General features: G+C 28.6%; 3 protein-coding genes across 5 annotated transcripts in view; all 3 read right to left on the reverse strand.

Moving 5' to 3' along the window:
* LOC107443797 (glutamate-gated chloride channel) overlaps nucleotides 1-17,430 on the reverse strand; it is an 85,034-nt gene that overhangs the window by 46,532 nt on the left and 21,072 nt on the right. For 2 of the 3 annotated variants that reach the window (XM_071188200.1, XM_043040925.2), the window contains exons 2-3: nucleotides 11,515-11,596; nucleotides 7,236-7,334 (exon numbers count right to left, since the gene is read on the reverse strand). In XM_071188200.1, coding sequence (XP_071044301.1) covers nucleotides 7,236-7,334; nucleotides 11,515-11,519 — 104 coding nt within the window. In that variant the 5' untranslated portion in view covers nucleotides 11,520-11,596. Of the gene's footprint in view, nucleotides 1-7,235; nucleotides 7,335-10,286; nucleotides 10,395-11,514; nucleotides 11,597-17,430 lie in introns of those variants that run through there. The other variant, XM_043040924.2, reaches the window with a different exon arrangement.
* On the reverse strand, nucleotides 12,577-13,362 carry LOC122269144 (uncharacterized). The gene has a single exon (XM_043040935.1). The coding sequence runs from the start codon at nucleotides 13,360-13,362 to the stop codon at nucleotides 12,577-12,579; it is 786 nt and encodes a 261-aa protein (XP_042896869.1).
* On the reverse strand, nucleotides 13,530-14,558 carry LOC139427176 (uncharacterized). The gene has a single exon (XM_071188045.1). It carries the CDS (start codon nucleotides 14,556-14,558, stop codon nucleotides 13,530-13,532), a length of 1,029 nt encoding a protein of 342 aa, XP_071044146.1.

Consider the following 17,430-nt stretch of genomic DNA (forward strand, 5'->3'; position numbering starts at 1 on the left):
TGTCGGACTACCAAAGTGATTAAACTTATACATCTCTTCTGCAGACAATCGAAATTGTGATGGCATGTTTTCGGATTATCCTCAGGAATGCTTTCCAGACTGTCACCAATAGCACATTGTGTAGCTCTAGCGCATCGTAAATAAAGTACTACTGCTACTTACACCATATCATCATTGATCCGAAGAATTTTTTCCCTCCATATGATCACTGCACTGTAAAAAATTCGGATCGAATTATGGTATAAAGTGCCGGCACTTTGGGTGCATCATCCGTAAAATCCATTTTACCGTAAAATCCATTTGAACCCTAAAATATTATACTGTAAATTTTACAGTAATATTTAATTAGAATAATTTAGTGAATTGACAGTAATTATAACTATAAAAGTTAAGGTGCATCAGATTTTTGTTCCTCAACATGTTCCGGTAAAAAGTACCGGCACCCAGAGAGCCGGTACTACTTACCATAATTTGATCCGGAATTTTTTACGGTGTACATTCTAAATGGAGGGAGATATTAGTAAATCCTTTTCCGGTGAATTGCTTGCAATGACTTTTGTTTAAATTTAAATATTTTCATTTGTAAATAATGTGTATTGAATACAAAATACGCACTGTACACTAGATACAACAATATTGAACATAGCAATAATTGTTGTTTTTCACATCTTAATTTCTGAAAGTGTATAACTTAATAGGAGCCTTTTCCCTACTAAAAAAAGAATCAATATTTTCCTAAAGAATTTTTCATACTTGAAAGCCAGAGAGCCGGTACTACTTACCACAATTTGATCCAGAATTTTTTAAAGTGTGATTATTTTTCACCATTACTCTGCAATTAAATTTTTGATGTAACAGGTAATGGCTCCCGTGATCTTCCTTATAACTGTTTTCTTAAAAAAAAAAAAAAAAAAAAAAAAAACTAGCTCAGGTTAAAACTTACTCAACAGAAAGTGTTTGCTCCTCTTAAATTGCTAACATTTTACATATGTGTTCAGAACCCTTGACAACNTTTTTTTTAAAAAAAAAAAAAAAAAAAAAAAAAAAAAAAAAAAAATGTAAAATTGCGATTTTGTTGCAGAAATTAGTGAATTAAAAATATCATTTTGCCTACCATTCCTATTTCTAAGAAAACAATTAAATGTTTTTTATCTTTTGGGAGGACTCCCTTGTCTAAATGTAGATAAGACGGCTTTATAAAAATCTACATAATAGATGTTTTCATAAATGAAAATTATTGGATCCGATGACATGTTCTTCATCAGTTTTACTTCATATTTCAAAAACTGCAAAACTTACATGGATTAAAAAAAAGTCAGGTAAAATTACCTCCTTATATGACATTTCTGGAGAAAAAAAACTTAATTCTGGTTAATAAAACTAAAATAAACGGTATTTAAACTATTCATTTGGTAATTTTTTCGTTAATATGGTGACAGTTTACCGGAAATTCTGGTTTTCAAAAATATAGCTCTTATTACCGCAAATTTGGTAAAGAATACAAAACTGTAAAATAAATTTGACCGTATAAATGGTTTTCATGCCTTGCTCTATGGAATCATGGTTAAATGATCAAATTTTACCACCTTTACTACTGAGCAGCAGGGTAATAAACTTATATTTTATTGTCAATTTTACCAAAATCATTACCAAAGTGCTTCGGGAAAAATAACGGAGCTTTTATGTAATCCCACAACCCGAACAGAACCCGGAATTTTATCTGAAACCCGATAAATTTATCATATTCTATTCATATTCTAAATTATTCATATTTTGACCGTATTTAGTTTCGCAGAGTAAGAAGCTTTTTTTTTCTCTTATTCCTCTGCGATATTTTTTTAGATCAAAAATTCTCCACTATATTATATTATATATTATTATTTTAATTTTTTCAGTTAAAATTATTTTTCAGTTATGTATTGTTACTAAATATGAATGAATAAAAACTGTAATATTTGAAACCAGAATTTCCGGTAAACTGTTTCCATACAAACGGAAAAATTACATACTTAATGGTTTATATACCATACATTTTGGTTCTATTACCAGAATTATTTTTTTTTACCTGAAACGTCATGACCATATAAGTATGGTAATTTTACCAGAAAGTTTTTTTCCGTGTATTTATTTTACTTGAAAATTTATTCAGAAAAATGGTATAAAAAGGAAAAGATTTTTCTAATGCAAATATGCATGCATTTAGTTATGCTAAAAAATTTTCTTTAGATTTTTAAAACTATAAAAAAAATAACTTTTGAAAAATCTTTAACAAAACCATATAATTAAGAAATAATCAATTCACCGTAAGCGTAAGTATTCAAATTAGTTTTTTTTAAAAAAATACTTTAAATCTTTTTATTTTCAAAACCAAAAAAATCACTATTTCCTTTACATACTGAAACTTTATTTCCTTACTTTTAAGAAAGCGTGATATGAAAAAAAGAAAGAAAATTAATTTACAGAACTAAAATCATTAATAATTCTGACAAAAAATTTTTTTTTGTGTAAATGCACTTGAAGTTGTACAAAAATAGTTTTTGCCATTATTCCTACTTTAAAAAGAGTTACTTAATTAATGGTTTAAATACCGTACATTTTGATATAATAAGAGTAAGTATTAAAATTAGTTTTTTTTAGAAAAAATACCTTAAAACTTTTTATTTTCAAAACAAAAAAAAATCGCTATTTTTTTTTACATACTGAAACTTTATTTCCTTATTTTTAAGAAAGCGTGATATGATTAAAAAGAATGAAAAATAATTTACAGAACTGAAATCATTAATAATTCTGATAAGTAAATTTTTTTTGTGTAAATGCGCTTGAAGTTGTGCAAAAGATAGCTTTTTACCATTAGTCCCACTTTAAAAAGAGTTATGTTTACTAATGTTCTAACAGATTTGAATAATTTATTTGAGATATTGCTTAGTTACCGAAATATTTCAAAATATTTGTTTATATTGCAAATTAAACTCACACGCAGTTTGTGTGTTTTCATCACGAAATCTAATTTTTTCCGAAAAGTTTCTTTTTCCTTTATAATAAAATAAATTATACTGTAGCTGAAGTAATTCTGAAGCTAGCATTATTAATGTTTAAAAAACTAGTGTTTGGTTGAATAGGTGATAGGATATAATGATACTTGTTTGAAAATTTGTTATGCGAGCAAACATCGTATCCGAGATACAAATGTGGTAAAACGGTAGAAACGATTAAAATGTTTTTTTTTATTTATCATTTTTTTTTTGTTTTTTGATTTTCGTTACATTTATATTTTGTTTTATCATTTCTTTGTACTCGAGCTAGTTTCGAAATAAATTCAAGAATTTAAAAATTTGATTTTGATGTCACATTATTTAAATAAATAACCTCAAGAAAATGAAGCTGTAATATAATACTTGATTAAAATACTTCATTGGCTTTAAAAATATGCAAATGGAAATAAAAGTCGACATGTTTCAAGCTCTAAAAAATAGGCCCCCATTCTCAAGATTTGCCAGACTTGAATGAGATAAAACAAAAGTGATTTGATATATAAAACGTAAAGTTGCCAACAAAAAATAGAAAAACCGGTGAATCAGACTGGAAATGTATTTTCCCCTGATTCACCCCTCTCAGCCATAGTGGTTTTTCTTGTTCTGTTTTTATCATCTTTATTTTTGTCTCACTCTTAGCTACTGTAGATTTTCTAATTTCGTTTCTCACCTTTATTTTTCATTTTTCATAGGCAAATTTGTGTTTAATATTTGAAAATCCCTTTTGTTTCGTATCATTCACGTCTGGCAAGTCTTGAGAATCGGCTTCCATTTTTGAGCACTTGAAATATGTTGACTTTTATTTCAATTTGCATATTTTTGAAGCCAATGAATTTTTTAAATCAAGTAATATCTTACTGTTATTTATTTAACTTTATTCAAGATTATTTATTGTGACATTAAAATCAAATTTTTAAATTCTTAAATTTATTTAGAATTTAACTCAAATACAACGAAATGATAAACAAAAAAAAAATGAAAAAAAGAAACAAATTATAAAAAGTATAAAATTTTAATCGCTACTGCCGTTTTAGCTCATTTGTATCTTGGATATGACGTTTGTTCGAGAAACAAATCCTGGAACAAGTATCATTATATCCTATCACCTATTCAACCAAACACTATTTCTTCGAATAACAATAATAATGTTAGCTTCTGAATTACTAGTTGTAGTATAACTTTAGTTGTAGTATAATTTATTTTATTACAAGGAAAAAAACTCTTTTTAATCAAGTATTGCCGCATTATTCGGTTAATAAACTTTTTTTTATCAAGTATTGCCACATTATCATCTAAATACTTTTGAAAATGAGATTTTTTAAACTTTTATTCAAAGTTTAAGCAATATCACTGGTATTGTAATCAAAATTGAATATGTTACGAAAAAATAAAATGAATTACCATTCATTCTTTTTGCTGCATAAAAAGGGTTAAGTAATCACTTCTCGGTTAAATAGTTTTAATATAAACTAAATACTTCTGAAAAATTGTTTTTTTTATATTTATATGCAAAATTTAAGTAATGTTATTGATATTTTAAATAAAATTCAACAAGTTCTGTGATAATCAAATAAATTAACACTAATTTTTTCAATGCAGAAAAAGCAAAATATCGTAATCAATTAATTTATCCCCGAATGGGATTATTATTTTTTGTATAATCTAAATACTGTTGAAAATGAGGTTTTTTAAACTGTTACTCACAGTTTAAGCAAAATTATTGGTATTGTAATTAAATTTCAATATGTTACGAAAAAATAAAATGAATTACCATTAATTTTTTTTCTGCAGAAATGCAGAAAAAGGAAAATCTGTAATGAATTAATTTATCACTGCGAGGGTTAATTACAGAGAAAGGAAATGAGATACGCTTTTCAAAGAATGCATTTTTCTGGAAATGTTCCAAAAATTTTCCGACCACCTTTTTAAATATTCTTATTTAAAACGTCGTTAGATTTTTTCGTTGTCAGAGTTTGAAAACGAACTAACTATTAACGCCAAAGCTTGTAATGACCCCTCCCTTTCTGACCGTCAAAATTACTCTAAACCAGCGTGCGAATGGAGTATTAATACGGTATTAAAAATAACGTACGGAATGTACTCGCTAATTTACATATAAATCTATTTAAGAACCGTTTCCTTCTCTTTATTTTCTTAAAAATTTGCATTTTTATCTTTATCGTTAAAACTTTTATCCTGTTCACTTGGCACAAAATCTATAAAAAAAAAAACCAATAGATTTTCATAAATAAAGGAAAAGAGAACTTGTAGCGCTACTAAGAGACTCATTTTAAATAGCGAAGGTTTAAATCTGTATTAATTTAAATAATGAATAATAAATTTTTTTCATGAACTAATGTACATATTTAACAGTAATATACTCTAAAGAGTTTACAGATTTTCTGAGTATTATTTTACATACGCATAATTTTATATGGGCCATATATACGCAGTCAAATCTGGCCCTTATGCTACTTTCCCAGAAAAATCGGTTCTATAAAATCGGTACTTTAAATCCTATTTGAAGAAAAGAATTCTGATAAAACTACCATACTTTTTGGTACTGACATTTTTGGTAAAAAAAACAACAACATAATTCTTAAAACAAAACACCAAAATGTACAGTAACTAAACTATTCTATTGGTAATTTCTTCCGTTCGTATGGCCGAAAATTCTGGTTTTCAAAATTTAGTTCCCAGGGGCAACAAATATTTGAATTTGCATATTTCAATTTATTTATTTTCAAACCTGTCTTTTAATTCATTGAAAGAAAAGGAAAAAAAGAGATCAGTTTCATTCAATTTAATTCGTAATCAGTGACTTTTGCTATTTTTCCTACAGGGGCACTACCAAGATATATTACCACACATTAAGTAATAATTAGAAAACGGAAAAGTAAATTTGACCGAATAAATAGTTTTCATGCCATGGTCAAAAGTATCTTCATAAAATTACCAAATTTTATCTCATTTCCTACTAAACCTATGGTAAAAAAATTATCCGGTAAAAAAAACATGTTTTATTGTTAATTTTACCGAAATCATTACCAAAGAGTATCGGTAAAAATTATCGCAATTGTAGTGTTCCCATAGAGTTTTAAATACCGCACGTTTTACCATTTTCTGTAATTTTAACCTTGGTTTTTTTTTCAGTGTGTCTATCAACAACTATTGCCCAAATTAATAACAAAGCCTAAATATTCAATACATTTTGGTACAATATCTGTATTACAGTGCTATGTCATTTTCTGGATTTGACAGGTTAGATAACACTTTTAATTTTTGAGATTGCACTGCGAAGCGATTGAATTTTGTAAATTTAGCCGATTCTTAATGATTTGCACTGGTCACGTGTACAGTACGCAAAATAAAAAACAGACCATCCCGAATAACTTTTAGTCTAATGATCGGTTCTTCACGTTCTATGACTCAATTTCTAGGACTCAATTATACACGCATGTTTTATCAGACTTCTTTAAAAAATTTTATTAGACATAAATAACCCTGGTTGTGTTTTTAATATGGTCAAAAATAGCCTGCACACTTAATGAAACATTAAATCTGAAAATCTTATAAATAAGCAGAAATTATGCGCTTAAATTTTATCAGATTTTCAAAAAAAATTCATTAGACTTAAATAACCCTCCTTGTGTGTTTACTATGATCAAAAATAACATGCAATCTTAATGAAGCAATACTTCTTAAACTCTTAAAAGAAACCAGAAATTATGCACACAAGTATATAATTTTTATTTTTACAAATTTTCATTAGACGTAAATAACCCTGGCTATATTTTTACTATCGTCAAAAATAACCAGTACATTTAATGAAACATTTAATATGACACTCTTTTAAGTAACTAGAAATTATAGGCACAAATTTTATCAGACTTTTTTTATAAAATTTCATGAGACGTAAATTACTTTGGCTGTCTTTTTACTATGGTCAGAATTAGCCTGTACATTCTAGAGTTAAGAATAACGATAATAAAAAATATCTTATTCTCAATCTTCAGTTCATTCAATTATTAAAACTAAACGGTTGACACATTTCTTAGAAATTTAGAGAAATTACGAATTACAATAACAATTTTAATAATTTTTTTTTATTTACAACTAAAACGAATTTAAATCTGAAAATATTACATTCTAAAATTTTATGAAAATAATTCGACACTTCAAGAGATATTATTTTTTACTTACAATGCGGCATCTTCATTCTCATATTGAGCGTTGCAGCCAATATGTAGTATATAACACATTTTAAGCAGTAATATTGCGATATCAAAAGTACAGATCAACCTAAAAGTATGAAATCAAAAATATAAAATAAATGAAATAGCTTAAAAGAAGCATAATTATAGTGTCAATTCGTCATAATATTAAAAAAATATTAATAGTATTGTATAAAAATGCAGAAACGAGATAGACATTTAAAATTCTTTTTGAAGAAAAATAAACACCTTGCTGTAACGAAAGAATTATGATAGTATTTTAAAAGAATATCAAGTAAAAAGATTCAGTTAAATTCTTTTAAATATATAATATAAACAAATGCTTTAAATTATTTTTCATCTTGAACAAATTGCTCAGAACAGAGAATGAAAGTTGAAAAATAAATAAAGACTTATAACACTATTTCATGACAAATAAATAGCTTGTTTAACTAGAATTAATGGTATTTTTAAGTAAGATTATTTAGAAATAATTATAAAAACATGAAAACTAGACAAATATTCAAAATTTTACTTAAAAGAAAATAATTAGTGGTCTGTCACAGACAGTTATGGTAATAATAAACAGAAAAAATTGAATAAGAATAGTTTTAAAAAAGAAAGTATTAAAGACAAAAACTAAATATCTATATTTAAAAACCTGCGTGACGTCTAATTCTTTGGAAATTTTTATGTTTTAAATTCAATTCACTTTATTTAATACATTTAAAGATCGATTGTAATTCATTGTTAGTTCAGGATTTTCTTAGGGTATACAAAAGTCATGAATCCAATTTAGCTCTTATAGTTTTTGTAGATAAGCAATAACAGCAACAGCAAAATTTTATTTGTTGTAAAATTGATATTCTGATATCATGAAAAATTTATGATAGCATATTATAAATTTTTCTAAGAAATACATTATAATGGAATTACAGCGTTATTAATTCGATTCAACGTTTCGTTATTAATTCGACCGAATTAATAACGAAAATACATTATCAAAAAATTATTTAACCAACTCGTGAAATAAATCAATTAATTAATTGCCAACCAAATCGGAAAATTTATTATCAAACAAATTCAAAATGATTAGGGTGCTATCACATACAATTTGGTAACATTGAGCAAAATTATTAAAATCAAAGTTTAGAAAATATAGCATAATAGCGTACTACTGAACCTACTTTTAAAATTTGTTTGTGGTCAAATAGATAGCTTCTAATCATCAAAAATTATAATAGTATATAATTAATTAATAAAAGAAATTAATTATCAGTTCAAATAAATCATTAATTATTAACTCAATTTTTAATGGATTCATAATTGAATTTAAGAGTAAATATAAAACAGGAAAACTAAATACACATTTAAAATCCTTTTTGTCCTCAAATCCTACTTATCCTATTTAATAAAGTTAAACTTTTATTTGTTGTGAGATAGATAGGCTGTTTTCAGAGAAAAACTATAATAAAATATAATGAATCTATCAAAGAAATGCTTATCACTTGAAATAAATCATTCATTAAAAATTCCTCGTAGGTTTGAAAAAAAAAATGAAGCAGGAAAACTAAATATACAATTAAAATCCTATTTGTCATCTAATCCCTTTTAAAATCCTATTTAATTCATTAAAAATTCTATTTGTTGGCAAATTGATACTCTGTTATTAGAGAAATATTATAATAATATATAATAAATCTATTAAAGAAACTAATTATCAATTCAATTAATTATCAACAATAATAAATCATAGATTAAAAATTCATTTTAGCCTTGAAAAGAAAACACAAAGCAGGAAAACTAAATATATAATTAAAATCTTATTCAGCTTATTTAATACATTTAAAATTCTATTTGTTGTCAAATCGATAAACTGTTATCAGAGAAATATTATAATAGTATTTGATGAATCTATCAAAGAAATTAATTATCAATTAAATTAAATTATTAATTAAAAATTCATTATTAATTTAAAAAGAAAATATAAAACCAAAAAACTAAAGATACAATTTAAATTTAATTTTTCGTATTAATTACTTTTAAAATTGAAATTTTTTTTGTTAAATCGATAGGCTGTTATCAGATAACGATTATAATGGTATATAATGAATCTATTGAAGAAATTAATCATCAATAAATTCAAATAAATCATTCAATAAAAATTTATAATAGATTTGAAAAGAAAATATGAAACAGGAAAACTAAACATATTCATTTAAAATTGCTTAATATTAATCCTATAATATAATATAATCCCTAATAACTATATCATATTTGTCATCGAATCCTATTTATCCTATTTAATGCATTTAAAATTCTTTTTGTTGTCAAATAGATAGGCTGTTATCAGAGAAATATTACAATATATAATTAATTCATCAAATAATTAAATATCAATTCAAATAAATCATTCATTAAAAATTCTTCCCAGATTTGAAAAGAAAGAATAAAACAGGAAAACTAAATATACATTTCAAATCCTATAGTATAAATCCTATAATATAATATAATACCTAATAAATATATCCTATTTGTCAACAAACGCTATTTATCCTACTTAATACATAAAAAATTCTATTTGCTGTCAAATCGATAGGCTGTTGTCAGAGAAATATTATAATAGTAAATAATAAATCGATCAAGGAAATTAATTATCAATTCAAATAAATCACTGATTAAAATTTCCTTCTAGATTGGAAAAAAATATATATAAAACATGAAAACTAAATATACATTTAAAATCCTATTTGTCATCAAATCCTTTCTGAAATTCCGTTTATCCTCTTTAATATATTTACTATCCCATTTGATGCTAAATCGATAGGCAGTTATCAGAGAAAAATGATAATAAAATATAACAAATTTATCAATAAAGAAAATAAAAAAATAAAAACATAGAAACTAAATTTATAATTCTATTTAGGGAAAAATAAATTACATTGATAAGGGAAAAAACAAACAGAGAGTGACGAATAATCATGAATAGGGAAAAACCATTATCACTACATGCAACGAATCACACATCATCATCCCTTACCCAAAAATAGAGAGCATTTCTTGGTTCTTCCGTAATCATCACCTTAACTCAAATGAAGATGAAAGCGCTAAGCATAGGAATTTTGTATTCCGAATCCTTCTCCAATCACGCAAACCTACGTTACTATGGAGTCTCTCAACACACAAGTAAACGAAAAGTTCGCCAAAAATTAGTCCAGTTTTGTTTTATTATTTTCGCCTGATATATACGAGAACAATATGATAAGTTCATCCAATTAGGCTAATAACTATTTTATTTATGATTGGTTTCTGTTTCTTTTATATTTGTGTGTGCTTTAATTTGTATTCATTGCACACAGTGATATTTTTGCGCATTGAAATATAAATGAACGTATTGAATGCATCTATCTATATTCGAATTAATTTAACTTTTTTAATGAATTTAATTTTTTTAATTGCTTCAGCATAAAGTGGTTTAGAAATTAATAATTAAATGCATGTTTAAAATTGATAGTTAATGAATTAAAAATGCAAATTTAATATCATTTTTTGAAAAATTCTTAATCGAAGAATTATTAAAATTCGATAGTTAAATGATTAAAATTAGATAATTAAAATTGATTTTTTTTAAATATATATATGTACGAACGATGAATGTGTATATATATATATACAAATCTATGGTTGTGTATTGTTATTGCTTTATTTATCTACAAAGTACCTGTAATGGTAACGGTAATGAATTTCATTTAAAGAAATTGTAAATAAGCACAAATCAGAGCACCATAAATTACAACTGCTAATTTCTACCTTTATAATGAAAAAAAATTAACTTTCATATAATTTGCAAACTCGTTTTTTCTTCCTGATCTCTTTGTTGGGTTTAGTATAAGTATTTTATTAACCTTTTTAGGCAAACATTAAGTATGATAACATAAAATTTAAACTACATTTAAACAACATAAAGGTTTTGTTTATAACTAGTCTTATTATATTAGATAGCCGCAAATTGTGCCGCAATATATATATATATACAATATATANTGGTGAGTATGGAACCACCCAGCGATTATCGATGTCAACTCTTACACCGTTTGATAGACGCAATTCATATGATTGACCGCCATTGTCTACATCTCTACGACGTATAATATTTGCATTCGTAGGGACTTAGCATTTTACATGTCTATAATACAAAGTAAATCCAAATAATGAAAATGAATTTAAGTAAATTATTTTTAATAAGAATTGAGAAAAAATAAAATTACCACATATTTGTTCGTACTTGGATTGCCTTCGATATCAATCTGGCATGGCCAAATTAATTACTCTATCAGGCTAATAATGCTCCTAAAAGAGAAAACATAATATTAAGTAACACAATAAAATAACTCATTAATTATTTTGATTTAAAGAACATATCTCAATTTCTATCTAACATTTCACAATATCTGTTCTATAACAGTGATTCTCAACCCTTTTTTTTCTGTCGCAGCCCACTTTTAACGATTTCGAAATCTGACGGCACACAAAATAAGTTAAAAAGTTGTTTACTTACTTATAATACACTATGTAAAATATTTTATGATAATAATTTTGATTGTAAAATAAAATGGTATGTACTACAAAAAACAACAGTAAGTTTATTAAGGGATTAATTACAAGTTAACTGTTATTTTTTTGCAAGTTCTCAGCTTGTTTTTTATAGTTATTAACTAGCGGACCCGACAGACGATGTTCTGTACACACGTCTTTAATTGGAAAATTTCAACTTTTTTTGAATAAGCTGTAACAATCTGGATCGTTTTGATGCAAATTTTTATTAAAAAGTTATCATATTATCTAACGTCATTACATATATCTCTTATCACAATTCGACCAATCGATAGCGTGTGAGTATGTGTATACTATCAGCGAAGTTAAATGTAGAGGTTGTTTTAAATCAAAACTTAAACTTATTTTAATTAAAGGTAAAAAAGTGAAAACTTAAACTATTTTATAACAGATATATTTTTTCAATTAAAAAAAACTTAAGTTATCGTAATGCCATTAGATGTACAATATTTTTGGTTGATCCTTCAGAAGCATACACAAACAAATTCGAGGGTTTTCCAACTCTGGAACACGCAACATATAATTGACCGTGAGAAAAGCACGGGTTTTTTTAAATCTAAGCCACAAAATGTCATTGTTTGACCTTGTGACTTATTAATAGTCATAGCAAATGCTAAGCGGATTGGAAATTGCAAACGTTTGAATGGTATAGGCGAATCTGAAGGAATCATTGGGATCCGCGGTAGAAGTACAACTTCACCTTGAAATTTTCCACTTTAAATAGTGACTTCCAAAATGTTACCCATGATTTTTTTTATGACCAGTAGCGTGCCATTACACAATTTCGGAGCATTCAAATTTCTAAGCAAAATTATGGGTGAACCAATCTTCAATCGCAAATTATGGGGTGGCATTGCCGGTAAATCCAGTGAATTTAAAAACTCGGCAGGATAGTCGACAACTTCATCAGGATCAACAACAGTGTCAATCGATTTGAATGTAATTTCACTACCAGGCAATGATTGTTGTACTTTAAAATTTATTGCGTCAACATCTAAATTTCTTGCGGCTGAAATAGCTCGCTCACACAGCCATGCATGATTAGTATAATCATGTGGCAAATCTAGAAAGATACTTTTTATTAACTCCTCTTTGGTAGGCACCATATTGCAAAAATTCTGTGGGAGTCGAATATATTGTGAATCTTCATACAATTGAATTTTACCATTGCCAATGTCTAACAGTTGTTCAGAGAATCTTGACGCTAATGGATCATTTTGAAGTTGGACACGCATATTAAGAGTAAGGCATAATTTACTGACACTTCGCCACAGATAAGATTCTTTCAAACATGCGTTTATTTCGTCCGCATATGTCGCACGTGGAATGACGGGTAATGTTTGTCTGAAATCACCTGACAACAGCAGTAGAGCACCACCAAAAAGCCAAGTATTATCTTTGATATCTTTTAGGAACCTGTCGAGAGCTTCAAGCGAATGCTTGTGGGCCATTGTACATTCATCCCAGATAATAATTTTACATTTTCTCAAAACTTCAGCCATGCCTGAATGCTTCTTTATGTTACACATTTCTTCGGGATTGGTATGAATATTCAAAGGTAATTTAAGTGCTGAATGCGCTGTCCGTCCACCATCAAGTGAGGTTGCTGCAATGCCTGATGAAGCAATTGCCAATGCAATATGATTTTGAGATCTAATGCGCGCAAGTATTAGTGAGATGAGGAATGTTTTACCAGTGCCACCTGGTGCGTCCAGAAAAAAAAGCCACCTTGTTGTGCTGCAAATGACACGTTAATTTGATCATATATATTTTGTTGCTCAGCAGTAAGCAATCGTTCATTGTTAGCAACAAAAGTAGCCAGAGAAGTCATATCGAACTGGTGTTCACGTTGAACGTCGCTGTTGATGATATCTGCTGCTTGGCGGATTGGCGCTGGCATGCCAAAATTTATGAGCGGCATGTTCGAAATAAGAATACAAATATCCTCAATCATTATTAATGCCTCGTTATATATTTCTGCGGAGAATTCAATACTGAGATTTTGATTAGTAATTCTAATCCGATGCAAAATATCCTCACTCATTGATTCTTTATATTTATTCCACAAAGCAGATGCTTTAGACGGAAAACACGTTGTCAATATTATTGAAAATAATTGACGAATTTGCTGTGGAGATGAGCTCAGTGCTGCATCTGCAAGTGTGAGGTCCCAATGGTTATCATCCTCCAATAAATGTAACTCACGACACGCATCAAAGAAAGTGCCGTATAAAGTACCGTTGACTTTTCGCAAGTATTGAAAGGATGTCGGTCCAGGAACGTTAACCAATAACAAACGCAGAAAAAAGCAATCGCGTTGCTTAGGATGAATTGTATATAATCGTCCTAAAGTATTTGTCATAACTATGTCGGCAAATCCTGGGATAGGAGTGCCTCGTTTCCGTGGTTCCCAACTTTTTGATTGTTTATTCCATGTAAAAAAGTTAGGAACATCAGTATACATTAATGTCTTTGCAAATTCACCAACAATATCTTGTCGATTACAAAGGTTGAAAAATTCAGTAAGAGTTGTTTTTGGAGCTGTTAAAGCTTGTTGTAGTACATTCTGTTCTGTGAAATAAACACGCTGTCCATTTTCAAGATGCACAGCCAAATGTACAACAGCAGGATCCCTTTCATGTATAGGAAATGTAAAAATTCGCCAAATAGCTTCATTACTACTAATGTATCGTCCCATTTGATAATGTGTTATTTCGTCATTCTTATTTCCATTTTGAACAGCGAATATATCTTTATCACTGCCCTTATGACGTACTTACAAATGTACTTGATAGACCTCACCGAACTGCATAACTCAACGTTTATGTGTGCTTTATAGGTTTTGCACAGCAATGGTGAGTATGGAACCACTCAGCCACTATCGATGTCAACTCTTACACCGTTTGACAGACGCAATTCATATGATTGACCGCCATTGTCTACATCTCTACGACGGTAAGATGGATAACCATCGATATTGCTGATAGTGTCAGTTTGACATGGTTTAGGAAAACGTTTCGTACATTTTCCATTATCCATACATGGTGACATCATGTTGAGAGAACCACATGGACCATGGATCATATTAGTAGTCACAATGTCAAACAATTCTTGATCAACATTCGGATTTGGAATTTCCGCTGAAATAATTTTGTCAATTTCTTCTGGGCGTACTTTGTCCATCAACCAAATCAAAATATGCGCATGAGGTAAACCTCGTTTTTGCCATTCAACAGAATAAAGCCAACATCGTGTTTCGCCAAATACCGAGTGATGTGTAATCAATTTCATCAGAGATTTCAATTTTTGTTTGAACACACGTGCAATGATATCATGGCGATGCATCGATGTTTGACCTGATAACAGCAAATTTTTAATTTCAGCCCAGTTTGGATTACACGTAAATGTGATAAAAAGATCTGGTCGGCCGTATGCGCGTACGTAAGCCATGGCGTCTTGAATATATTCTTGCATATGACGCGGACTACAAATGTATGATGATGGAAGAATATATGCGGTACCGATGTTGTTGATATCATTCGTTGCATCTACGTTACCGATTGTGGTGTCACGCAAATGAATGTACTCCTCAGAACGAAGTTTCGCTTGATTAAATTTTATATAACGCAATGTCTCACTTTCGATTTTTACATACATATCAACAATGTACTGATGAAATAGCTGTCTGCTTCGGAGAATGTTATTATCTTAATTTTTACGAGTCATCAACCGGTATGCGTAGAAGTTCATCGCACTAACTTTCTAGATTAGTTCTTCACCTGTAAATAAAACTATTTATAAGATAAACAGAAATAATTGGTTCAAAAAAAAAATTATAAAATAATCTATAAGTTGTGCCTGTTGTTGGATTCCTTTATTTAATATTTAAATGATATTCATCTTCTCCTTCCCAAAATATCAACGGATATTGCAATGCGTCGTAAGAGCGATAATTGTCTTGAATTATTTGTATTGTATTATCTCTGCGTTGTATGCGAATATCTCGAGGTTCACATGGGTCACCAGCCATAACAACTGCAACTTCATTAACAGTTGGAACATTATATGCGCCTGCGTGCTCTCTATGGGGCACTTTGTCTGCTTTAATAACAATGGCGTAGTTGTCGTTTTGCAGTCTGTTGGAAAGAGTCTTGAACAATCGTATCAATTGGTTATGGTTTTGCAAGAACGTTTCCAAAATGTCCACAATTTCTCGTTCCTCCATCTGCTCTATATGGTTGTATATGCATCGTGTATGAGTTTGTTGCTCCTCATCGCCCATAAAGTAAATTTGTAATAATTTTGGATCGACATTAGGCATTGGATGCAATGAACCAATTTGGTGGTACACTTGACCTTGAATCTTAAATGTAGATTCAAAATTGCGACCATCCTCATTATGAACAATTTTTGTTGCTCCAAATGATGTCATTTGAAAGCAAGAATTGGATTTACGAATTTTCCTCAAAAACAATTTCGATTGAGATGCGGTTCCAGCTAATAATGTTTTCAAAGGTTCCGATGGTGGATTTAACGGTGGAAGGGAAGTTTTTCCAGGTGCTTAACATAAACCGGCTTATTCATCTTTGTACTTTAAAGCATGACAATATTGACACTCGTTGTTCATACTACCGATTAAGATTAATGCATGTGACGAATAGTCTATTTTAGGGTCATATTCAAACGCAAGACGATTAAGTGATGCTCGTATCAATGCTCGATTATCTTGCATTCGCCGTTGGTTACGTTCTCTGTTTTCGTTGGTCGCTCGTTGGCGTGTCTCTCGTTGTCTTAAGGCATTTGCACGAAGACGTTGATTGCGTTGCTCTGAATTTTCATTTTCATGTGAAGATGCAACTTGATTTCTAGAATTCACATTATCCGTCAAGTGTTCTTCAACTGTTCTATTCAATCGACGATCATGGACCAATTGTGCGTTTCGAGTACGTCGACCAATATTTCTTGCTCTTCCACGAAGACGTGACATTTTTTTGTAAAACAAAATACTGTAAAATAGTACATAAAAAATATGAGTAATTCATTGAAAATGATATTTTAATTAAGTAACAGGACTGAAAAGATTTATTGTACCAAATTTTAGATAAAAAATGTGCAATTTTATTTTTTTGTTTTTCTTTATTTAATATTTCATATAAGAAATTTTAAATAAAAACAATTGAAAATGTTTTATATGAAATCAATTAGCTTCACAAATAAATTTATAGGTTAGAGTGGTTGTTAACCAACGCACGTATAAATTCGATCTAAAATTATACAAAATACTCACTTCAATTCCGCACTGAATCTACAAAATGTGTAGTTTTTTACATTTTTAAAATGCACACTTCAAAACTCTTCAAACACAATAATAACACGAAATTACAAATTCTATTCAACGACTCTTTTTCCTGCTCCCTATTAAATTATATGTCTATCAAAACAAACTAAAAAAATATTTACAGAAAAACAAAAGTTTTATGACTTTTATTATTTTTATGCTAGTGAGAACCAAAACAATATGGAAATGAATGAGGGAAAACTGGATCCTACCACGTGATTTCCCGGCCAAT

Source organism: Parasteatoda tepidariorum, chromosome X2 (genome assembly GCF_043381705.1).
Source record: "Parasteatoda tepidariorum isolate YZ-2023 chromosome X2, CAS_Ptep_4.0, whole genome shotgun sequence".
Lineage (NCBI taxonomy): Eukaryota > Metazoa > Arthropoda > Arachnida > Araneae > Theridiidae > Parasteatoda > Parasteatoda tepidariorum.

Excerpts from the sequence above, each read along its gene's own strand:
- LOC139427176 (XM_071188045.1), bottom strand. The coding sequence starts at position 14,558 with ATGGGACGATACATTAGTAGTAATGAAGCTATTTGGCGAATTTTTACA.
- LOC122269144 (XM_043040935.1), bottom strand. The coding sequence starts at position 13,362 with ATGGCTGAAGTTTTGAGAAAATGTAAAATTATTATCTGGGATGAATGT.